The sequence below is a fragment of the Coenobita brevimanus genome, chromosome 85 (assembly GCF_032717465.1).
Source record: "Coenobita brevimanus isolate Jiangsu-jjx chromosome 85, ASM3271746v2, whole genome shotgun sequence".
Classification (NCBI taxonomy): Eukaryota; Metazoa; Arthropoda; class Malacostraca; order Decapoda; family Coenobitidae; genus Coenobita; species Coenobita brevimanus.
Window position 1 is genome coordinate 14,559,280 of NC_137038.1, and position 25,605 is coordinate 14,584,884.

Here is a 25,605-nt window from a genome sequence, read left to right on the forward strand (position 1 = left end):
ACTTAACATATGGAGAAGCATCAGCAAGAGGACACTGCAAAAAACTGCATAAGAAGAGAGGTGATAAAGACGTAAGGAAATTCAGTTTCCCAAACAGAGCAATTGATCAATGGAATGCACTACCGAATGAAATAGTGTGTGCCAAAACAATTCACAAATTTAAGGATATGTACGATAAATATGGTTTAAGACACGGGACAGTACGAGCTTGACTCATTCCTGTAAAGATACAATTAGGTAAGAACAATTAGGTAAGAACGCACACACACAGGAGCTTAAAAAACGGAGGAGGAATTATAATATTAATAAAGGAAAATCAGCAAGTCAAAGAAATAGAACTGGATATACCCTCAGAGATATATGTGATTGTAGTAGAGATTAGTACGTCTGAAGGGAAAGTAATGGCAAATTTATACATGCCACCAAGATCAAACATTTGGGAAAAGGGCAAATATGAAGACCTGACAGAGAAAACAATTCAAAGTTTAAGAGCATAACTACATAGAATGGAGGAGAAATCTGAAAGAATTATACTACCTGGAGATTTTAATACAAATATAAATTGGAATACTCTAGATATAAAAAGCCAGGAAAGCTGTTGAAGCCAAAAGCTCCTGGATCTTGTGCAGGAGTTTTTCCTAACGCAACATGTAAAAGAAAGCACCATAAAAAAGAGGATGATGTACCATCAGTACTAGATCTTATATACATTTACTGGGCAAGAAAATGATATTGATAATATTATGTATCACCCTCCATTCGGCAAAAGTGACCATGCAGTATCAAATTGCAACTTTAGAACTGCATATGACATGGTTAACAGTAATGAAAGTTACAAAAAGAGCCTTAACTACAAAAAGGGCAACTATCATGACCTAAAGAAATACATCTTAGAAACAGATTGGGAAAAAGAGGTTAGAGGACAAGATTTAAATGTTATATATAGAAAATTCTGTGAACTTTATGAAATATATGTCCAAAATTACATCCCTCGGCACAAAGAAGCAGAAATGAAAATAAAGAAATGGTTTAATAAATCTATCTATCTAATGCCAGACACCATAATCCCGGAAGAGGTGGCCATTTGACTTTGAGTTATTTCTTTTACAGGGAGGGGCACTAACCCTCCACCAAACCACTTGTTGACACGTAGGGAGCACGTATGGTTTGATTATATGGTTACCACCCAGCACTGAAAATGGTTTCTTGACTTACAGGAAACCAGGCAGCTTATCACTCAATGTAAAGCCACCTGTAAAGGAAAGAAAAGCAATAAGAAGTGACAGGAAAGATGGGAGAAATAGGAAGAGAGGAGGGCAGGCACAGAAAAAGAATGATAAAGGCTAAGGAAGAAGTAGGCAGCACTACATGAAGTGAGTGGATGATGGTTGCCACCACCTACCACTGTTTAATAAAGAATGTAAAAAAATCAAAGGAAAAAAGAGACTTCTTGTGGAACAGATACAGAGGACACAATAGCGAAAGGGCATATAACAACTATAAACAGGTAAGAAACGAATATACATGAATAAGGAGAGAGGCCCAAAAACAGTTTGAGGAAGACATCATAAACAAATGCAGTGATCAACTGAAGCTGTTTTACAGCTACATTCAAAGCAAAGCCAGAGTAAAAGATAAAATACAATCCATTACGGATGAAGGGATCCTCTATACACAAGAGAAAGATATTTGTGATGCACTAAATAAGAATTTCCAGTAAGTTTTTGCAGAAGAAAATAAGTTTGAGAGGAATGATATGGAACATGCATGCCCAAACATATTACCAGATATACAAATATCAGAAAAGAAGTACAGGAAGAGTTAAGTAAATTAGACAAAGGAAAAGCAGATGGTCAAGACAAAATTTCACATTGGGTGCTCCTGTTTCATAAGCTCTCAGGATTAGTTCCTGACCATTCCCCTTTGCTGAACTTTTTCAGTGTCTCAGTTACACAGAGAGTGGGCAAGGATGCTCTCCAACACAAATTTCTCTAACTATCTACACCAAACTACATGCACAGTACACACTACACTTCCTTTTCCAAAATTTAAAAAAAAATCATGGCGTCTCATCACCCAGCCTTGGAGTCCCCGGGGGGGGGGGACCATAAATGCCCCCATCTTTCACCCCTCTCCCAGTGACGACTCGAGGTGCCTGGAACCACTGTCTGACTCTCTTCTTCTTCATTTCTGCAACATTCGCGGCCTTTCCTCTAACTTTCACTCTGTTGAGCACCACCTCTCCTCCTCTAAACCTCACCTTCTTTTTCTAACTGAGACTCAGCTGTCTGAGGCAACTGACAGCAAACCCTTTTCTGTATCCTCCTACTTTCTCTATACTCATTTCAAAGCCAAAGGTGGCTGTTGTGTATATATACGCAACGACTTACCTTGCTCTCGTGTTCATGAACTCGATTCTTCTGAATTCTCTATACTCTGGCTCAGGCTTTCCTGTCATTCACTGACTAAATATATCTGTGCTGTTTACTAATCTCCTAATTCTACTGACTATCAAAAATTCTTCGACTATCTTACTTCTACGATGGAGCACATTCTATCCATTTCTCCTTTCTCTGAAATCTCCATTCTAGGAGATTTCAATGTTCACCACCACCTTTGGCTCTCCTCTCCTTTCACTGATCCACCTGGTGAACAAGCCTACATTTTTCTATCCTTAATGACCTAGTGCAGCTTGTACAGCACCCTACCCATATCCCAGACCGCCTTGGAGAGAGCTCCAACATACTTGACCTCTTCCTTACAACTAATCCTTCTGCTTACACTGTTAATCTCTTCTCTCCGTTGGGCTCCTCCGATCACAACCTTATCACCTTAACCTGTCCTATCACTCCGGTACGGCCTGTGGACCCTCCAGGGAAATGTCGTCTGTGGCATTTTGGAACCGCGGATTGGGAGGTCCTCAGGCAGTACTTCTTTGATTTTCCCTGGAATGATTATTGCTTCCATGGCCGTGAGCCATCTGGGTGTGCCTTGTACATTATGGAGGTTATTCTCTCAGGCATGGAAGCATACATTCCTTTCTCATATCCTCTGACTAACGCAAGAAAGCCTTGGTTTAATCACGCCTGTTCCAATGCTGTCCGCAACAAGGAGAGGGCCTATAAAAGGTATCGGAGCCAACCCAACCCAGAATCACATCATCTTTACGTTTCTGCCCAGAATCGTGCTAAGTCTGTTCTTCGCTCAGCTAAAAATAATTTCATCCGTACTAAATGCTCACAACTCTCCAACTCAAATTCTTCCCGCTCCTTCTGGCATCTTGCCAAAACCCTTTCTAACAACTTTACCTCATCATCCTTCCCTGCTCTTTTCTTCTCTGATGGTTCTGTAGCTATTTCTTCTACTGATAAAGCAGATCTCTTCACACAGACTTTCTCCTCCAATTCCACCTTAGACGATTCCGGTGCTGTTCCTCCATCACTTCCCGCCTCTGACTTCCTCATGGCTGACATTAAAATTTCTTCAGCTGATGTATTTCTGCCATCACTAGCCTCAATCCTAACAAGGCATATGGGCCTGATGGAGTCCCTCCTGTTGTTCTCAAGAACTGTGCTTCTGTGCTTACACCCTGCCTAGGCAAACTCTTTCGCCTTTGTCTGTCAACTTGTACCTTTCCTTCTTGTTGGAAGTTTGCTCTCATTCAGCCAGTCCCAAAGAAGGGTGACCACTCCCAACCCTCCAACTATCGTCCAATTGCTTTAACGTCCTGTATTTCAAAAGTTTTCAAGTCAATTCTCAATAGAAAAATTTTAAGGCATCTTTCCTATCACAACCTTCTTTCTGATCGTCAGTACAGGTTCCGTCAGGGACGCTCCACTGGCAATCTTCTCACCTACCTTTCAGACTCCTGGTCATCCTCCTTTCGGGACTTTGGCGAAAGCTTTGCCATTGCACTTGACATCTCAAAGGCTTTCGATCGAGTCTGGCATAAATCTTTAATTTTCCAAACTGCCCTCTTACAGTTTCTATCCTTCTATCTGTGCCTTCATCACTAGCTTCCTTTCTGGTCGTTCTATAGCCGCTGTTGTAGACGGCCATCATTCTTCTCCTAGATCTATCAACAATGGTGTTCCTCAGGGCTCTGTCCTATCACCAACTCTCTTCCTTTTATTCATCAATGACCTTCTAAGCTGTACATCTAACCCTATCCACTCATACGCTGATGACTCAACCCTTCACCTTTCCATTCAGTTCCCGCAACGCCCATCTCAGCAGTTACTTCAACAAACAAGGGATGAGGCTATGGCACACCTAATGTCTGACTTGGCTCGTATCTTTGACTGGGGTAAAAATAATCTTGTTTTTAATGCATCTAAGACTCAGTTCTTACACCTATCAACCCGTCAAAATCTTCCACAGGTATACCCAATAATGTTTAATAAAATTCAGCTTAATCCTGCATCATCCTTGAACATGCTTGGGGTTTCATTTACTCGGGACTTATCTTGGAAAGATCATATCTCTTGTAAAAACTGCTTCCAAGAGATTGGGTGTGCTCAGCCAACTCCGTTCTTTCTTTACCCCTGCACAATTGTTGAATCTATACAGGGGTTTTATCCGCCCTTGTGTGGAGTACAACTCTCATAAGTGGGGAAGCTCCCCACATACAGCTCTTCTCAATAGGATGGAGTCAAAGGCTTTTTGTCTCATTAACTCTCCTCTTACTGACTCCCTTCAACCTCTGTCTCTTCGCCGCACTGTTGCATCTTTATCTCTTTTCTGTCGTTACTTTAATGGTCACTGCTCCTCTGAACTGTCTGCATGCATTCCTCCACCTCTACGACAGGCACATAGCACCCATCTAGCAGCAAACTCTCATCCCTTATCTGTCCAACTCTCTAATGCAAGAGTTAACCATTACTCCCAGTCCTTCATTTATGCAACAAGTCAACTCTGGAACTGTCTCCCTCAGTCTGTATTTCCTGTTGTCTATGATATCCAATCTTTCAAATGCAGTGTGTCCAGGCATCTCGAAATGAATGGATCTTGAATCTGGCTCTCTCTTGTATTTTGTTTTTCTCTTGGAGGGAACTGTTATTGAGGGCTCATGGCCTTTGGTTCCTTCTTCCTCGCATTAAAAAAAAAAAAAAAACATGAATATGCAAAGGAGTTAAGTAGACCATTATGTTTAATATTCAAGGAATCTTTGGGTCAAAGTAAACTACCTGATATTTGGAAGAAAGCAAACATTGTTCCCTTATTCAAGAAAGGCAATAGACAAAATCCACACAACTAACGACCAGTATCACTAACCAGTGTTGTAAGATACTGGAAAAGGTGATAAGAGAAGTTTGGGTAAATCATCTAGAAGAACACAATATGATGACAGAAAGGCAACTTGGTTTCAGATAAGGAAAATCATGTGTTACTAATCTATTAAGCTACTATGACAGAGGTGAAGAAACATTGCAGAAAAGAGAAGGATGGGAGGACAGTATCTATCTAGATTTCAAGAAAGCATTTGACAGAGTACCACACCAAAGACTTTTATGGAAACTGTACCATAAAGGAGGAATCCAAAGCAAACTGTACTGTTGGATGCAAGATTTTCTCAGAAAAAAGGAAATGAGAACAGTACTAAGGGGAAATTACTCATCATGGAGGGAAGTGACTAGAGGAGTTCCACAGGGCTCAGTGCTGGCACCAATTATGTTTTCAGTGTATATAAATGATACAGATAGTAACACTGGAAATGAAAGCAACTTAAATATGTTTGCTGATGATGCAAAAATACAAAGGAGAATTACCCCCGTAAAATCTAATACAGACTCTTGTAAAGAGTTACAAGGAGAATTAAATAAACTTCATGAATGGAGTAATACATGGCAAATGGAATTCAAAGTGGACAAGTGTCATGTAATCAAGTATGGTAAAAGTGGGAAACGACCAGATTGGGGTTAATAGGAAGTAAAACCCTACACATATCAGAAAGAGAGAAGGGCTTTGGTGTGATTATCAATAACAGACTATATCCGGCTGACCACATAAGTGAGAAGGTATGGAACATATATACACTGCTTACTAATGTAAGAATAGCATTCACATACGTAAATGAAGACATGCTGAGAAAGATAACATCTTTCATCAGACCAACCCTGGAGTATGAATCAGTAGTCTGGAATTCTCATCTGAAGAAACACAGATAAGACTGAAAAAGTTCAAAGGGCGCTACAAGATGGGTACCAAGCATAAGGGATCTAAGCTATGAAGAAAGACTAGAAAAACTGAATTTCCCAACACCACAGGAGAGAAGGAAAAGGGGAGACATGATTATGCTATATAAATACGTTTTCAGGAAAGGAGGAAATAAACATAAATGAATATATGACCAATGGGGAAGCATCAGCAAGAGGACACTGCAAAAAACTGCATAAAAAGAGAGGTGATAAAGATGTAAGGAAATTTAGTTTCCCAAATAGGACAACTGATCAGTGGAATGCACTACCGAATGAAATAGTATGTGCCAAAACAATTCATAAATTTAAGGAGATGTATGATATAAAGGAGCATTGTGGTGTGGATGTGGATGTGATAGGAAGCGTTGTGAGGAACACACTGAGGTGGTTTGGCCATGTGGAGAGGATGGAGGGTGAAAGACTGACGAAGAGAGTGTATGTGAGTGAGGTGGAGGGTGGAAGAGGGAGGGGGAGACCGAGGATGAGATGGAGGGATGGGGTGGAGAGGTATATGAGAGAGGGGGGTGTGAGTTGGGAGCAGGGCAATGAAATGGCGGGGGACAGGGCGACTTGGAGGCGATTTGTTTGTGGCCACCCCAAACGGGATTGAGGCGTCTGGCAATAGATAGATAGATGATGAAAATGGTTTAAGACACGGGACAGTATGAGCTTGACTCATTCCTGTGAAGATACAATTAGGTAAGAACAAGTTGGTAAGCACACACACACACACACACACACACACACACACACATGGGAGAGGGCAGATGCCACTGAGCTCTGCTCAGCTGCATCAAATACCTAAGTGTATCTAAAAATGAGTCAAGCTCAGTACTTAGCTAAATTATAAATGATTTAATACTGTAGAGCAAGTAAACGTGAAAAAGTTAAGTCTAAAGAAAGTATATCAAATAATCTGAGCATTAAGGAATTTGCAACGTAAGCAGACAGACAGGTGTCGGGTATCACAGCAGACGGGCCCTGGGTAAATTCCAACACTGACATAACTAAGATGCTAAACTGTAAGTAGAAAGTACAGGTAAGCCCTTAATTCACGCGAGGGTTAGGTTCCCAGACCCTTCGCATATGTGGTAAATTCGCGTATACATTCTGCCCTTGTGTGCACATAATTACGCACGTCTACTAAGTATATTACATCTGAATAATACTGTTTATGCACTACATACACCTTATAAACTAGCATAAAGTATGAAAAACAACAAAAATGTAAGAAATTTAACACTGAAACCTGACAAGCAGAGGCGAAGGTGGAGACACTTCAGCAGTCTGGTGCACAAGCCCTCACTGCCTCCCATATGCTACATTCTGCCTTCTTTATTGTCCAAACAGTTGACTCATTCACCCCAAACACATGGTTCCCAGCCAGTTCACAGGCGTAGGTGGAGACACTTCAGCACAGTCTGGTGCACTAGCCCTCACCGCCTCCCGTATACTACGTTCTGCCTTCTTTATTGTAAGAACAGTTGACTCACCCCAAACACACGGTTCAGAGACAATTCACCATGAAGTCAATTCACCATCAAAACATGGACGATTCCCTGTCATTCTATAAAATCATCCACATCCATTCTACCACTATCTCTCCACCATGCTTCAGCATTTCACCATGCACACACACACAGGTTGCCGACAGAGACGGACCTCTTCCAGGATCGTGGGGGGATGGTCGCTGAATCTGCGATGAAAGGAAGCTCAGTCTATTTGTGATTGTGTTAATGAGTGCGTGAGTGGTGGTTCCATCAGATAGTAGTAAAAAAAAAAAACATGGTTTAAGTCATAAAATGGACAAGATATAATGAAAACAGAAAATCTCCATATGGTTGAATTATGGCAGAAACGGACGGTGCACTGTTTACAATCGGTGAGAAAGAGTTCGAGGGCTTCTGTGAAGAGGATGTGGGAAATGGAAGTATTAAATTGAACCAGACAAGAATAGCAGGTGTAGAGAAAACAGCAGAGAGGAATGTCCAGGAGATAAAAAAGGTATGGGCAGTAATTAAAGTGTTACTGGAATGGACCACAGAGCAGGAAAACGAGATCAAAAGTTTAAGGAATATACTGGAAAAAATTTTTACACGCAGTGATGAACAAGAAAGAGAAGTTACTGAATTAAAAGTGAACAATGAATCAGCCTCGAATGGAATAAAACAGCTTAAGAGGAAGAATAAGAGGTTGGAAGAGGAAAGAGACAGGATGAAAAGCAAACTAGATGAGTATGAATCCAAATCAAGAATACAGGATGAGCACATTAAAGAAATCAAGGAGCAACATAAGGGGTGGAAGAAAATTCAGGAAGAGAAGATGTAAATTTGAGAGAGATTATAGAACAACAGAGCAAGGAAAAGATGGAGAGGGAAGTGGTTAGGGTGCTAAGAAGTAGAGAATCTTTAGTTTGGGATGTAGCAGATAAGAAAAAATGTATAATAATCTCAGAAGTTAAAGAAAAACGTATGACAATAAGATCAGAAAGAGGAGGAGAAGAACTGAGTAAGGTTAAAGAAATAATATCAATAGTCATGGAGGAAAACAACAAAGCTCAAGAAGAGACTGAAGAAGTGTTTAGGTTAGGAAAGTACTAGGAAGGAGGGGCATGGCCACTGAAGTTGTTCAAGTCCCAGGCAACAGTTAACGAAATTATCAGTAGAACACGGAAATTATCAGACAAGGAGGGGTTAAAAAATGTTTGGATAAGGAGAGATGCAAATGAGGAAGAAAGAGCTAAAATACAGGACTTAATAAAGGAAGCAAAGGTAAAAAACGAACAGAGAACGGAGGAAGAGAAGACAGTGTTTTATTGGAGAGTCATAGATCAGAAATTAAGGAAGTGGTACTGGCAGAAATAAAGAGAAAAAAGGGTATAGAAAACATCAAAAATAACTGGAAGGTGGCATACACTAATGTTGATGGTTTAATATCGGCAAAGCTAGAAATCAATGATTTTTTGAGGACAATGGTGTCTGGCAATGAATGAATGAATGAATGAATGAACCTGATGTTATGTGCTTTGTAGAGACCAAGTTAAGATAAGATATTGATGTTCATATGGGAGATGGCAAATACAAACTGTGGAGAAGAGACATTAAAGTAAAAACAGGAGGAGGAGTGATGATAGCAGTGAAGAACAACATAAATGCAGATACTGTGGAAATGGGAGAAAGCAGGGCCAAAGTGATAAATATGAAATTAGTAACTGGAGAGAACAATAAGTGAGGTATGGCAGTAGTGTATCTTCCCCCTAAGACAAGAGCGTGGAGTGATGATGAATACCAGGAAATGCCGTCAGACATGGCAAGTTATTTAAAGAAAATGATTGAGAAAAGCAACAATATAATTTTAATGGGTGACTTCAATTGTAAAGAGGTGAACTGGGAGGAATGAGACTCAGGAGGCGGCGAGGATTCGTGGGGCACTATATTATTAAATATAACAATGAACAATGTGATGACGCAATGGGTCAAAAGAAAAGACACGATTTCAAGGTACCAAAGAACCCAATGTAATAGAATCCTTGAAATATCTGTGCCCTATTGGAAAAAGTGATCATGTGGTCATTCAGTTCCAGATGATAACAGGGAACATGGAGCCAAGAGACGAGCTTTATGGGCAGGGAAGATACAACTTTGGGAAAGCAAACTTTAAAGGATTGAGAAAATTTTTCGAAAATGCAGATTGGAGAAAATTCAGAGAAACAAGAGAGATACAGAGGAAGTGGGATATTTTTCTAGACCTCTATAATTCAGGAGTGGAAATATTTGTGCCAAGAGTAAAGGGGAAAGAAAATAGGAAAAATGAGTGGTTTAATAGGTGTATGACAGTAAAAAAAAGAGAGAGACACAGCGAGGAACAATTGGAGAAAAAGAGGTAACAACAGAACAAAGGAAGAATATAAAAGAACTAGAAATGAATACACAAGAATATGCAGAGAAGAAGAAAGGAATTTTGAAAAAGGTATAATAGACAAATGTAAGGATGAACCCAAACTGCTTTATAGATTTGCCAATGGCAAACAGAAACAAAAGGAAGGAATCACTAAATTGAAAGTAGAAGGAGAGGTCTATAAGGATGCGGCAACGCAAGCAGAAATGATGAACAAACGTTTCCAGTCAGTTTTCACTAATGAAAAGGAGTTTGTGGAAGGGGAGGGAGTGACTAGAAATGTTGTGATAAAAGATATATAACTGGAAGTACAGGAAGTGTGTAAATTACTGGAAACTCAAGATGTAAGGAAAGCCCTAGGACCAGATGGAATCTCTAATTGGGTACTGAAGGAATGCAGAGAACAACTGGCGGATAAGATTTACAGTTTAATTGTGTGTTCTCTGGAAGAGGGGAAAGTGCCTCAAGAGTGGAAGAGGGCAAATGTGGTACCAAGTTATAAGGGAGGAAACAAGGAAGAACCCCTGAATTACAGACCAGTGTTCCTAACCAGCATGGTCGCAAAATTGTGCGAAAGAATTCTGAAAGATCTATCTATATACCTAGGCTGCTTCCCCCAAGGAAAGGGAGGTAGCCGAGACAGGACGACACACTCCCCATTTACTCATCCATTCAAACACATTCATTCGCATCTTAGCCCCAAAGGGGAGAATGGACAGATCCTCACCGCACCACATCGCACAAGGGTCAACTGCGCAATGCAATCAGTGACATCCACAGCAGGGCCCGCAGCAGAGCTGGTTTACCCCTGCCACATCATAACAGACTCATCCCCTTACCCACACCTGACCTGAAATAGCTGATCAGACCAAATGCAGGAGAATATCCCCTCAGGGCTGCGTCATCACTTATTCATTCACAATTTCTCTCCATTTATTTCTGTCACGCACAGCCACTCTTCCTTGCTCAACAGACATCCCTCTCGCATCCAGCGCTCTCTTCACACTGTCCATCCATCCTATTCGTGGTCTTCCTCTCAGCCTTACACCTCTCACATCAGATCTAGTTATCTTTTTCACCAATTGCTCATTATAGAGGGATAAAATATCTGGAAGAGATGAGTATTTTGGCTGATAGCCAGTTTGGATTTAGAAGTGGAAGGTCATGTGTTTCTAACTTGTTGAGTTTTTACTCGAGTGACTGATGTGCTACAGGAAAGAGACGGTTGGGTGGATTGTGTGTATTTAGATTTGGAGAAGGCCTTCGACAAGGTACCCCATAAGAGACTATTGTGGAAACTAAAGCATATAGAAGGACTGAAGGGGAACCTCCTGGAATGGATGAGAGACTTTTTGAGAGACAGACAAATGAGGACAGTAATAAAGGACAAGATGTCTGGATGGAGGGAAGTAACAAGTGGAGTCCCACAGGGCTCGGTGTTGGCACCAGCAATGTTCCTGATTTACGTAAATGATATGGTAGATGGAGTGAAAGTTATGCAAGTCTGTTTGCTGATGGTGCAAAGATCCTGAGGAAGGTAGAGGTTGAGGAGGATTGTAAAATGCTGCAGGAGGATCTGGATAGGATACACGAATGGAGCCGGACGTGGGAAATTAAATTCAATGCAAAGAAATGTAAAATATTGGAAATGGGTAAAAGTACCAAGAGGCCATCATTGAATTATTTGATGGGTAATGAACCAATCACAAAAGCGAGAGAAGAGAAAGATTTAGGTGTGCTGGTCCAGGACAGTTTGTCACCTGAAAAACACATTAACAAGACAGTTAGAGAGACATATAAACTCCTGACTAATATAAGAGTAGCTTTTCATTATATGGATGAGGAGATGATGAAAAAATTGATAGTGGCCATGATTCGCCCCAGGTTAGAATATGCAGCAGTAGTGTGGTCCCCACACAAAAAGAAAGATATAAACAAGATTGAGAGAATACAAAGAATAGCAACCCAAATGATCCCCAGTCTGTCAGAGCTGTCGTACAAAGAGAGGCTGGAAAAGCTGGAGTTGCCTTCCTTAGAAGAAAGAAGAAAGAGAGGCGACATGATTGCAGTGTTCAGGACCATGATGGGAGTAGATAAAATTGACAAAGAAGATCTGTTTTTATGGGATAAGAGAGTAACAAGAGGATACGGGATGAAACTAAGGAAGCCAAGCCGCTTGAAGGATATCAAAAAATATAGTTTTCCTTATAGATGTATAGACCTGTGGAATAGCCTGGACAAAGAGATCGTCCAGTCTAAAAACTTAAACGAGTTTAAAGCTAAATTTGACTTACTGAGAAACAGAGACGGGACTCCACGAGCGTAGCTCATTTCCTGTATATCACAAGTAGGTAAATACACACTCCATCAATTCATGGGGCTTTCCTCATTTTAACTTTCTTCACTGCTTCCACAACTTCTATCCTACTGATTTCTTCTTGTTTCAATATATTTATATTTTTTCAGTTAATACCCATTATTTGATGCCATATTTTACATTTATTATAAAAATAATAAACCACCATCACTTTTATAACTCATATAATTAAAAAACTAGTGTACTTGTTAAATAAACTGGTATGTAAATAAATGACAGGGAATCGTCCTGAAGAACTGACTTGATGGCGAATTGTCCTGACTCTGAGGCTAAGAAACAATAAAGGCCTCACAGCCCTCACTCATCACTGTCAGAACTGGCTGGCTGGGCAGGGCTGCCTGATGAGGATGAGTGTGTGTTGTCCAACACTGACTGTGTGGGGACGTTTGCGTTGTGTTCGTGCGTTCGCTGTTCACTGAGCCACGGATGATCCATTGTTGTAGTGAATCGTTCCCATCATATCATGAGCATAAAGTACTAAACTGTTAACAATGTATAAGCGAAATATCGTATAAAGAGCCATCGTATAACGAGGGGTTACTGTATTAACAAAATTGTGTCTTGACAAACATAAGGGTGATATGACGAGATGATGAAAAATTTGACAGTGTCTATGATCCGCCCTAGGTTGGAATATGTGGCAATGGTGTGGTCCCCACATAAAAAGAAAGATATAAACAAGATCGAGAGAATACAAAGAACAGCAACCAAGATGGTCCCTAGCCTAGCAGATCTATCATACAAGACTAGAAAAGCTGGGTTTGCCTTCCTTAGAAGAAAGAAGAGAGAGGGATGTCATGATTGCAGTGTTCAGGGCCTTGATGCAAGTAGACAAAACTGACAGAGAAGATCTGCTTGCATGGGATGAGTAAACAACAAGAGGACAGGGAAAGAAATTGAAAAAGACTAGTTGCTTGAAAGGTATCAAGAAATACAGTTTTCCATATAGATGGACTGACCTGTGGAACAACCTGGACAAAGATATCGTCCAGTCCAAAAACTTAACCCCTCTGGTATGCAATTCTCCAGCCTCTACTACCCCCCAGTATGCAAAAACAGGCTTATTTTTCACTTTCTCAAAGGTTAAATGTTTCATGCCCGATTTATAGAGCTTGAAAGTACACACCTGAAAACACAAACCCGACCCTCCTAGACCCAACAGTTACTGAGCTATGGCCCGTCAAAGTTTATAATAGTTACCCGCTGCAGCCCGGGCAAGAAAGGAAATATGACGCTCGCACCTGTTTTCTTCCCAAAAGTACGTACAAAAAATCACCAAAATCAATATTTTTTGGTGTGTATAGATGTTACAAACTATTGTAAAGTGCTTAGAAAAAAATAAAATGGATACATAGGCAGGTAACAAGGATTTTTTCATCAGAGAGCTAATCTGGGGACAGATAGGCAGAGCCAGAGCTGAAACTATAAACAAGTGGTAAGGAGTGTTACCATATGTTCATACATATAAAATGTAGGTACTGTGCTAAGAAATACATAAGAATGAAGAAAATACACTGTAATATTTGACAGGTACACAATTATATCCATAGGCAGTTAACAAGGACTTTTTTCCCCCCCCCAAAAAAAAGAAAAAACAAAATATAAAGTAATTGTGGTGTGCGTATCTGTACGCAAAGACACGAATAACGTACAAGTAATGATTCAAAACACCTGCCATAAAGCATAAAAATTACGCAAAATATTTGAGGCTGGGGGAGGGGGGTAAAGATACTCCGTGCTTGGGGGTGGGGATAGGGGGTGGTAAGGACAGGAGGGGGTGTATGGGGATGGAGAGATGGGAGGAACCAACACCAGACACAAAGGAAGGGCCCCAGTGGAATATAGGGACATGGAGGGAGGGTAGGGGGGAAATACCCTCCCCTCACAGATGACTGTGTGGGGGACATCGAGGGGATCCACATCGGAGGGGTGGAGGATGTATTAGGAGGGTGTGGGAGGGGTGGTGGTGGTGGAAAGAATGGAGGGAGGTAGAGTAGTAACAACATAGTGGGATAGAGGGATGCAGCGAGAGGAAGCTGGGGGGCACACCCCCTACCACCTGGGCACGGGCCTGGATCCTCTCTCCCGCGTGTCCAGCACTTAGTTCTGATTGGTCAGAAGCCATCTACGTCACAGCCGGGGTGGAGCAAGCTGCCACCAGTTTTTTGTGGAAGTCGCACAATTGAAGTTTCTCGTCCATTTAAAAAATTGTGAAAAAACGTTGATTGTCGAGCTTAGTACTTTAGGGGTTAAATGAGTTTAACCCCTACACCGCGGGGATGTTTTTGCGCTCCTTGCACGTCCTGCGAGGATATTCGCGCTCCGACTGACTTTTTAAAAATATTTGCCAAAAATCAGTTATTAGTCCTAGAATATTATAATTAAATATGCATATGGCACATACCTTCAGCTTTCTCCTGGGATGTTCGTTAAGCCTTCGTCGAATACCGTAGGACTTGTGGAGACTTCTGAAGTTGGGTAACGAGTCTCCACTTTACACTCCCCGACACCCCGTAATATGATTACCACAGCCTGATATTATCACCAGAAACACTATTCTATGATTTTCAAGTAGTTTGGAATAAAAAAAACACACACACACACACACACACACCGTGAAAGCAATGAAAATTATGAGCGCGTACAAGCTTCCCACTTGCCCTCGTTCCCCGCTGATATTCTGTCATTTTTTATTCATAAACACATTCACACTTTATATTCCTATTACTTTATTACACTTATATATATATATATATATATATATATATATATATATACAGTATTTATCCATAAGTTTCCTTCAGTAACAGTAGTTTATTTTCACCCCAAGCATTACTTCTCGTTCAGTAAACTGGCGTAGAGAGCAATGCTTTCACTGTCATTAATCCAAGTATTTGTACTCATATTCTTATATTAGTAATTATTTACATTTCTATTTCATTTACACTATGTTATACACTGTCATTTCCAGTAACTAAGGGCTACTTTCCCTTGGAGCCAGGATGAACTTGGGACACTGAAGCACTCGTAGTTTATCACCATTTCCTCCACTGGCTCATCACACGATTCACCAGAAAGATTGTAGTCACTGTCCATCATTATCATGGATAAATTAGCCAGTTCACGCTCCACAGCAGAGTCATTTAGTCCTTTGCCCCTTCCCACACGAGGTTTAGTAGGGGTAGAGGTCACAGAGCCCTCTAGAAGCAGCGGAAATGGAGGGGCGCGAGTGCTACGTAGACACAACACTGAACTAAATGATGTGGCGGATATGGGCCCGCCAAGGGTTGACAACGTCAGCAAGGTGACAGCTGCTAATTTATAAGCTGTGAAATGATTGTGAAGCTTGGACGTTGCTGGAAGGACACAAGTCAAGAGTGAGAGCAGTGGAAATGAGTTATTTAAGAGGAGCCTGTGGAGTCACATGGAGAGACAGGCTGACAAATAAGGATATAAAGGAGCGTTGTGGTGTGGATGTGGATGTGATAGGAAGCGTTAGGAGGAATACACTGAGGTGGTTTGGCCATGTGGAGAGGATGGAGGGTAAAAGACTGACGAAGAGAGTGTATGTGAGGTAGAGGGGGGAAGAGGGAGGGGGAGGCCAAGGATGAGATGGAGGGATGGGGTGGAGAGGTATATGAGAGAGGGGGGTGTGAGTTGGGAGCGGGGCAGTGAAATGGCAGGGGACAGGGCGATGTGGAGGCAATTTGTTTGTGGCCACCCCGAACGGGACTGAGGCGTCTGGCAGACAGATAGATAGATAGAAATGATTGGCAGGAAATTAGGTACAGTAGAACCCATCAACCAGCACTGATGGGAATTTGAAAGTGCCAGTTAAGTATTTCTACCGGATGTATGAGAGCTACTCCTGTGGGTAGGTTATTTAAACATTTTTTGGCACCCCACTGTATACCTAACACTCCATGGCGCCATCCTACCACGTATATCTACCGAGTTGAATGTGTGTATCAATTTGTTTACCCAATATTTGTTGCTCAGATTTGGGTAAGTAACTACATTATTTCAATATTCTTAGCATTGAGAAAAGTCATTAACCACTTATCAAAAGGTAGGTCTGGAATAAATAAATGTTCACATGTTGCAGCACACTATTTATTTAAAGTAATAAATGAAAGAATTCATAGACATGGCTCATAAAATACTGTGTATTTCTGAAGCATAAACACATGTTGTCCGATTGTTGCCAGGCGAATGCACGTTTTTCCGTGCTAATGACTCATAAACATTTATTTCTTAATTATCCCTGCTGGCTGGAACACACGTTGTCTGAATGTGTCAGGAGTACCGTAATAAAATACGGAAGGACCTCTGCAGGCTGGAACACACATTCGAATGTTGTCAGGAGGTTATGCATTTTTTCTGAGCGACTGTTGTCCGTCTCCCCGCACCCATCGTCATTCCTAAGAAGCCCATTGAATGAAAACTTTAATTAAGCATTCCACTTTGCAGTTGATATCCCGCCTCATATCGAGAATTTTCAAGCACAGTCATATGCTAGCTGAACTACAAAACCAATAAGTTACGATAAATGATGTTTTTGTTGGCAAGTGACTTCGGTAACTTAAGCTGGCGGAAGCACGTGACTAGGGAAACAATGTGTTAGTCTACTAATCTTTTTTTGAGCAAGAAACCTGGTTAGAATAACAATAAAATATAATGCAACTCCGCAGCCTACTGATAAAATATTGTGTAAGTACTCACTCATCCTTACGAACATTGTTAGAGTCGAAGGACAGCTGGATGGTCATCCTCCACATCCACAGTTGATGTGGATGGCACTGGTTCTGGCAGCTGCGGCAGTTTTGATGACTGCTGTGCAGCTTTCTGGAACATCGTTCTAATGTCACTTTGTTTAATTTTCTTGTGCCTCTCAGTAATCATCTGGTTATTCAGTTGGTGCAGAAACATTATGAATTGTGAGGAAAAAAACGGCTTCGTCTCGGCAAACTTGATGACGGTGTTCATCGCATTTATTCCCTCACTCCATGAAATTTTAGTCTCTTCAGGCTCTTCCTCGTCACTTTCTTGGTCCTTGGTGTTTTCTTTTCCTCTGTTCATCACTACATCTATTACTTGCTCGGTGCTGAAATTATGGGTGACAGGAATATTTTCATCAACTTCAACCACTCCCTAACTACTTCCTGGGGAACAATGTGGCCTGCCAAGTCGCATACCTTCTGCTGAAGATCCTCACTCGATGTTTTTTCGGTCAGGAAGCCCTCAAATTGTTCGTCGTCATCAGAGCTTATGATTCAATCATAACCCTAGGCCACATGTTGCGCCAACACCTACTGAGGGTTTGTTTCTTCATATTTTTCCACGCGACTGCCAGAGTGTAAATGGCTTCTCTTAAGTTGAACTCCTTTTGAAACTCACCAATTTTCTCATCAGCATTTAGGACTTTACGCATGAAGTCCCGCTTGTACAACATCTTGATGTTTTGAATGACACCCTGGTCCATGGGTTGAACAAGGCTGGTAATATTGGGTGGCATGAACACTGCAAAAATTTTACCATTTACGAGCTGATCAGCTCGGGAATGCGCTCGGCAGTTATCAAGCACAAGCACCACTTTACTGTCCTCTGGCTTACCAGTTTTCTTAAGATGGTTCTTAACACTTGGAACAAACATGTGGTGAAACCACCAAAGAAAATTTCACAGTCCATCCAGGCATTATTCTGTGCTTTGTAATAAACTGGCAAATCAGATAACCCTTTAAAACACTGTGGCTTGCCATACTTGCCAATAACCAGCAGCTTGAGTTTGTGTGTATCTGCCACATTTGCACAGACAAGCACAGTCACTCTATCTTTATTCTGTTTGAATCCATATGCAACATTCTCACGGCTACATGCATCGCCACATCAACCCAGTTTCATCGGCGTTGTATATTAGCTCTGAAGTCAATTCGTGTTCAGAAACAAGGGCACTAAATTTGCTTACAAATTCATCTGCAGAGATTGTGTCGGCAGACTTCTGTTCCCCCGAAATATCCAGCTGCCTTATTCCGTAACGAATTTTGAAGCGACTTAGCCAACCACTTGAAAAGACACACTTCTCTCCTATGTTCATTTTTTCATGAAATTCTTTTGCTTTTTCAATCAACAGAGGACCCGAAATGCATGCGCCCTCAGACCTCATTGTCTGGAACCACTCATACAAGCATGATCGAGGTCCTCTAACTTTGCTGTGCGCAGTGTTCGTCGGTTTTCAATGCCATCAGATGTTTAAGTTTTCATTAAATATTCTTTAAGTCTCTGCGACTGTGCTTTGATATCGTAAATGGTGGATGAACCGATGTTGTACTCTTTCATCAACACACTGCAATTCACAATACTTTCAATTTTCTTACATATCTCTAGTTTCTGTTTTAGAGTTAACACCACCCTTTTTCTCTTGTTAGAATTGTCCTTAGGCATTGCTACATGATTTTGTGATAGACTTTTCTTGTAAAAGTGGCACAAAACATGGAGATAGTAGTGGAGTGGCAGCAGTGACCTACATGGGTCGGTGACAGTGCAGACAAAGGTCGCGCCGCTTTGTACTGTACAAGGTCATCCACGTGTGCGGCCATCCACCCAGTGCAACCTAGAACCACCTACCCAGCACAGACTAGAACCATCCACCCGGCGCGGCTATAAAAGCGCGCAAAATTCAAATTTATTTATTTATTTTTTTCACTAGTCAAACAGTTTTATACACTCTGAATTTGCCGTTTTTTTTAACTTCCGGATGAATGGGGTTCTACTGTAGTTCCAGGTGAATGTAAATATCACTTAGGCTTCTCCCTTCCTTTCTTATATATATTTTTATTACGAGAATAGATTATACGGCATATTTCAAAGGGAAATTACCAGGGAAAATTAGCGAACAAGTGCACGTAGGGTGCTGCCAGGTGATAATTAGCCAATTCCAGGTGTATGGCACTATCAGTTACCTCATTTTTTTTTGGTATATATTATTTTGTATAAGAATAGGGCATAGGGCTTATTTCAATGGATGAAATCAGTGGAAAATTCCGGGGAAGATTTGCTTAGCCACGCGGCCGGGCAGGCAAGAGGAGAGGGTAATGGACGGGAGGTAGGGAGGGGAGTCAAGAATGGGGATAAATGGCTAAATTGTCAACAATGGATGGGAGTACAGATGACATTAGCAGTGCTGACTATCGTTGGATACTGGCAGTACTGATAGATGATACAAGCCACCACTTGAAAGCCCGGGAGAATTCAAAATAACACAATTGCAAAAGTGACGCCCTGGGGTATGATCCATTGCGCCCGAGTGTCACGAAAGTGACGCCCCGCGGTTAAGGGGTTAAAGCTAAGTCTGACCAGTTGAGACACGGAGAAGGGGCCCCACAAGCATAGTTCATTTCCTATGAACAACTTGGCAAATACATACAGTTCGCATCACATGCAGGGCAGTACAGCACCTTGATTGGAACATTATAACTACACTACAAGATCCCCCTCCAGAGTCACAAAACCCAATTAGACACACAACCCAATTAGACACACACACAAAAATAATCATATAAACATTATCAGACCTTTTTCAACATCATCCCACCTTCAGACACTCTAGCACTGGCAATGTGAAACATACATATAGAACTCATTTCAAAATCAGGGCAATACTACATACTCCCTTGCCTAATATCCACACATCAGAGGTATCCTGACCTAGCTAGGCTTAGATCATGATATCACTCAGTCCTCCTCAATCTCCCTGCTTAGATTTGGGGTGGATGGAATCACAGACAACACATGCCTTGTTTGTAGAATAGGCCTACTCGGTATAAACCACAGTAAGGAGCACTGCACTGTACATGCCACACTAAGAAATAGGCAGAGCATCAACAATGCAGGAAACCTATGGGACAACTCCATCCTACCAGTTGCTTACCGGCAGTTGACAGGTCTGCTGGGCCATGCATATCCAGGACTGAGTTATAACTTCACTATATACACTTAACAACTTCACTATACACACTTTAATTTTTCCTTTCATATTCTCACCTTTCCTTCCTCAACCTCCTGTCTTCATTCTTCACCTTCCCTAACTTCTTGTCCTCCTCAAAGCAGTTTTCATTTCACCTCATCTCTTCACTTCATCTTTCACCTCATCTCTCCGCTTTGCCTCTCATCTCATTTCTCACTTCATCTCCTACTTCCTCTTTCATTTCACTCATTATCTCATCTCTCACTTCACTTCTTATCTTCTCTCTCACTTCATCTCTCACATCATCACATAGTTCATCTCACCTCATTCCTGCACGTCACATCTTACTTCACCTCCACACTTCATCTCTTCAAATTTCCTCATCCCCACAAATTCTGGGGCTCACCTCTTATCACACTTGCCCCCCACCAAAATGGACAGGTTGGGTGATTTCTTTGCATGCTCCACATAGCCACTGATCCTATCGAATGCTTTAGCGTCAATCACTGCCCCCATGAAGGAGTCAAACTCTTGAGGGTCCCCAACTTTCAACTGTTTCTGTATTTCCATGAAGCCTTCCTTTACCTGAAAGATGAAATGGGGAATATCATTAAAATGAACTTAAAGAAAAGATGTCAATGCTCATTTAAACTTTTGCAGCAATATACATATTCTTTATCCACTTGCCATTAGTGTTAGGTGTAATTAATACTGTACATTACTACAGTACTACCAGTATGTATCCATTACTGTAGTAGAGTAACTTTTACCTTTTATTGTGATATAGTATGCTAGACCCAAGGATTTGTGTTATTATGTAAAACAACTTCACTAATTCAAGAGATGGGTAAGGATACTGGTCTCCCTTGTTATGATGGGGGAAACGTTTCTAAGATACCGGTGATATACAAAACCAGCCCATACCAATTTCCCACAGGACACTTTTAAATATTCATTTTACAGTATATATACTTTTCAGACAATCATTCACATAATATGTTAATATGATTTTAACTATAAAAATGCATTTCCTTTATACGTATTATTCCACTATAGTCCTGTCTCATCTGCACAGAAGATATGTTCAGCTACAGGCACTATGAACATTGTTACTTATTAATCCCTCAGTGGCCGACAGCGTGGAATTTGTTGGGCTCCACAGGCTGACACCGCAGCCATTTTTCAAATTTTCGAAAATCGATTTTTTTCTTGCCATATTGAAGAGGAAGTTGCGACACACCTGGCTGAGCAAATTTCAGCTTCTTAGACCCCTCCTGTGGCACGTAATCAAACACAGAAATGGTTAAATTTAGACAGCTGATACCAGTCACACGTAGGTACTGCAGTGACGCAACATCACACAATTTTTTTTTTTTACTAAAAAACATTGTCAATGATGCTGAAACTGTGAGAAATAACTAGATATGTGTATTTTGATATTTATCAGTACATAATACACAAGGTTTGAGTTTTAAAAACTATTATGAATTTATTTTGCATTTTTCGGTGTTTATTGTGTTTATGCTAGTTTTGACTTATTTTTGTAGCCCGGTTGGTGGTGTTTGTTGGAAAACAGAGGTGAGAGTTTCCATTTTCAGATCTAAATGAGATAAACATCATCCCTTGAGTGTACAAGTGAGGGTTGAAATGCGAGACGACCTGCCATTCAGACCTCACATGAGCTGATTAGCGGGAAGGGAAAGGAGACCTTTCCACCCATGAAAATATCATGTGAACATGGAAAACTTTCCTGCTATGCTTGTAAAAGGAAAACAATATTAGTAAAAGATGCAAAATCATACAACAAACCTGAGCAAATAGGTAAAAATCTATCTATCTATCTATCTCTTGCCAGACACCATAATCCCTTAAGGGGTGGCTATTTGACTTTGAGTTATTTGTTTTAAGGGGAGGGGCACTAACCCTCCACCAACCCACTTGTTCACACGTAGGGAGCACGTTTGGTTTGGTTATATGGTTACCACCCAGCGTTGTAAATGGTTTCTTGGCTTACAGGAAACCATTTGGCTTGTCACTCAATGTAAAGCCACCTGTAAAGGAAAGAAAAGCAATAAGAAGTGAAAGGAAAGATGCGAGAAATAGGAAGAGAGGAGGGGAGGCACAGAAAAAGAATGATAAAGGCTAAGAAAGAAGTAGGCAGCACTACATCAAGTGAGTGGATGATGGTCGCCACCACCTACCACCAATAGGTAAAAATACCAACAAAAATGTATTTTTCTTTTATTTTCATGTCTTTTTGTTTATGCCTATATGTACTTATAATCATAAACAGGGTGGCTGTATGTGTTTTGCAAGGGAGGAGAAAGCTGATATTTTCTCTCTGGGTTGAGATAATGGGTTTAAGTATGTGTGTTTAGACACGACAACGAGCGAAAAAATCGTACATCCACTCTTCACAGCAGCAGGCGGTGAATTGATAAATGAGGTGTGAAAGTGTGAAATGAAGGTCAGCCTGATGTTTGAGATGTTCGTTCACTTCCCAAAAGTGTTCACAGTGTTATACATGTCGCAGTGCATCAAATGATCCAAACCAGTTCAACAAACCTGAGCAAACAGTTAAAGATACCAAGACAAAAATGTATTTTTTTCTTATTATCATGTCTTTTTAGTTTATGCCTATATTTATTCATAATCGTAAACAAGGTGGTTGTGTGTGTTTCGCAAGGGAGGAGAATGATGACAGTTTCATCTGGGTCAAGATAATGGGTGTAGCTGTGCATATTTAGGCATGGCCTCAGGCGAAAAAACTGAAAATCCACTCAACACGGCAGCAGGCTCCAAACTGATTGATGGGGTGTATGGGAATGTTGTGTAGGTTAGTCTCAAGACATTCAAATTGCTCATTCACTTCCCAAAAATTTTTGTTGTTTTTTATAAGATGCGCTCGAATGACGCCAGTGGACACTGATGGGTTAAGAGAGAGATATGGAAATAAGTGCCAAAAGTAAACGACTAGGTATGTATACATAGCACGAAGTAGACAAACTGGTGCTGCCTGTGTTCATATTTACATAAACATTTTTCACAAATGTTAGGAGAAACACACTGAGATGGTATGGCCATGTGGAGAGGATGGACAGTAGGAGACTGATGAGGAGAATGTATGTGGGTGAGGTGGTGGGGGGCAGAGGGAGGGGGAGGCCAAGGATGAGATGGAGGGATGGAATGGAGAGGCATATGGGAGACAGGGATGTGTGCTGGGAGCAGAGCAAAGAAATGGTGAGGGACAGGGTGACACAGAGGCAATTTGTTTGTGGTCACCCCATACAGGATTGACGCATCTGACAATGGATAGAGAGATAGATTTTTCACAAATGGAGCTACAGGCACTAAGAATATTTCATTATCCATTACAAGTGGGAGTGAGATAGGTAGATGGATATAAGCAGAGCCAAAATCATGAGACTATCTATGTACGTTATGTAGCACAAAGAAGGTAGTCTGATGTTGCCTGGATGCATATTTATGTAGAGCATATATTTTATTTCCTTACTGAAGAAGCTACAAGCACCATCAATAACTATTTATTTATCAAAAGTAAGAATGAGATGCACAGAAGGATATGAGGAGAGCTGAAAGCAGGCAACTAGCTCAGATAGGTAAATTAAATGAACAGGCTGGTATTGCTTGCGTGCATATTTACATCAATATTATTTTTACAGAAGCGGCTACAGGCACTGAAAATATTTTGTTTGTTATTAAAAGTGAAAGTGAAATGTGTACATGGATATCAGGCTGAAAGCAGGTGACTGGCTACCTAGGTTACGTAACACAGAGATGACAGGCTGGTACAGCCTGTGTGCATATTTCTGTTTAATTTGTTTTGAAAGGCTCCAACATGCTTGCATGCGACAACCCTGGTCATCTAAAGGCGGCTCTCTATGCTGCTCCATCTCTGGCAGCTTCCCTATTCAGTCCCTAGTTCCTGAGGTCACATTCAATGACCAGGTCTTTTTCGGTCTACCTCTTGCAACCCTACCCCTGACGTTAACATTTATCACTTTCTGCACCCAATTACCATTCCCCATCCTCTCCACATGCCCAAATCAACTCAGTCTCAAGATTAATTTTCACTGAAAGAGCTACAAGCACTAAAAATATATTATTTATTGAAAGTGAGAGCGAGACGCACAGATGAACACGAGGGAAGCCAAAGGCAGTTGGGTTGATGGGAAGATGCTGCCAGTGATGAGAGTGGAACAAAATTTTTTATCTGCCTTTGAAATAACTAATAAATAACTCCCAGCTGAAAAAAGTCTGTGTGTAGTCAATATCACAGAAAAAAAAAAAAAAATTGAAAATGAGGGATTACTGTACTTTCACAGAGGAATAGCATTTCAGAAACCCAGATAAATCAAACAATATAAGATGGACAGCAAATAATAACAAAAGTATATCAGCTTCATATGTATCTGACTGTACAGTACTCTTCTGTAGTGTATAATTAAACACCAAGTAAAGAAAGGCAGCAAAGTAAAAGAAGCTCACCAACCTTTGGCCAGAGAGATTCAGGAATGTAGGCACGTGAGCAAGCTGAGCACTTCTGTCCACAGTACTCAAAGGCGGAACGCATGGTTCCATTGATAAGGGATGTGACGTCAGCAGAGGGGTGTGCCAGGTGGTAGTTCTTGCCACCACACTCACCCACCAGCCGGGGGAAGCTACGATAATGACTAATATTCTGACCTACTTGTGACCACAGCCGCTGGAATGTTCTGTGTGGGATATATGAAACATTTCATTGTTAGATCCATTTTAGTCTTCAAAATAAAACTATGAAATATAAAATTCAATACTCTTTTCACTTTAACTTGGCTTAAAATTGCAGTCTCTCCATCTTGAAAGTTAAGATGTCGTAACAAATTAACACTGGAAAATGGTGTCAGTCACAATCACGTGCAATGGTAAAGATTACAACCCAAAGCATAGCTTCTTAAACCACTGAGTTAAAGGAAATCAAGCTGCTGAAGGATAAAAATCTTTGGTTTAGTGAAGTCAAGGAGCTCCAGTTTTAATCAAGATACAGAAGTCAGTCTTAACTTGTCAGTGAACTCATGATAAAAGCTCACTATGGCCTGACTTCATTGATACTGTACCAGAAGTATCAACCTTATACCTCACCCTATCCGTGACTGGAATGAGGTGGAATA

At 41.0% G+C, this 25,605-nt stretch overlaps 1 protein-coding gene across 1 annotated transcript in view; it reads right to left on the reverse strand.

Moving 5' to 3' along the window:
* The window catches only part of P5CDh1 (delta-1-Pyrroline-5-carboxylate dehydrogenase 1), a 156,177-nt gene that overhangs the window by 129,304 nt on the left and 1,268 nt on the right, over positions 1 to 25,605 (reverse strand). The window contains exons 2-3 of the mRNA XM_080280638.1: positions 24,948 to 25,170; positions 20,841 to 21,019 (exon numbers count right to left, since the gene is read on the reverse strand). Of these exons, the coding sequence (XP_080136764.1) occupies positions 20,841 to 21,019; positions 24,948 to 25,170 (402 nt within the window). The remainder of the gene's footprint in view (positions 1 to 20,840; positions 21,020 to 24,947; positions 25,171 to 25,605) is intronic.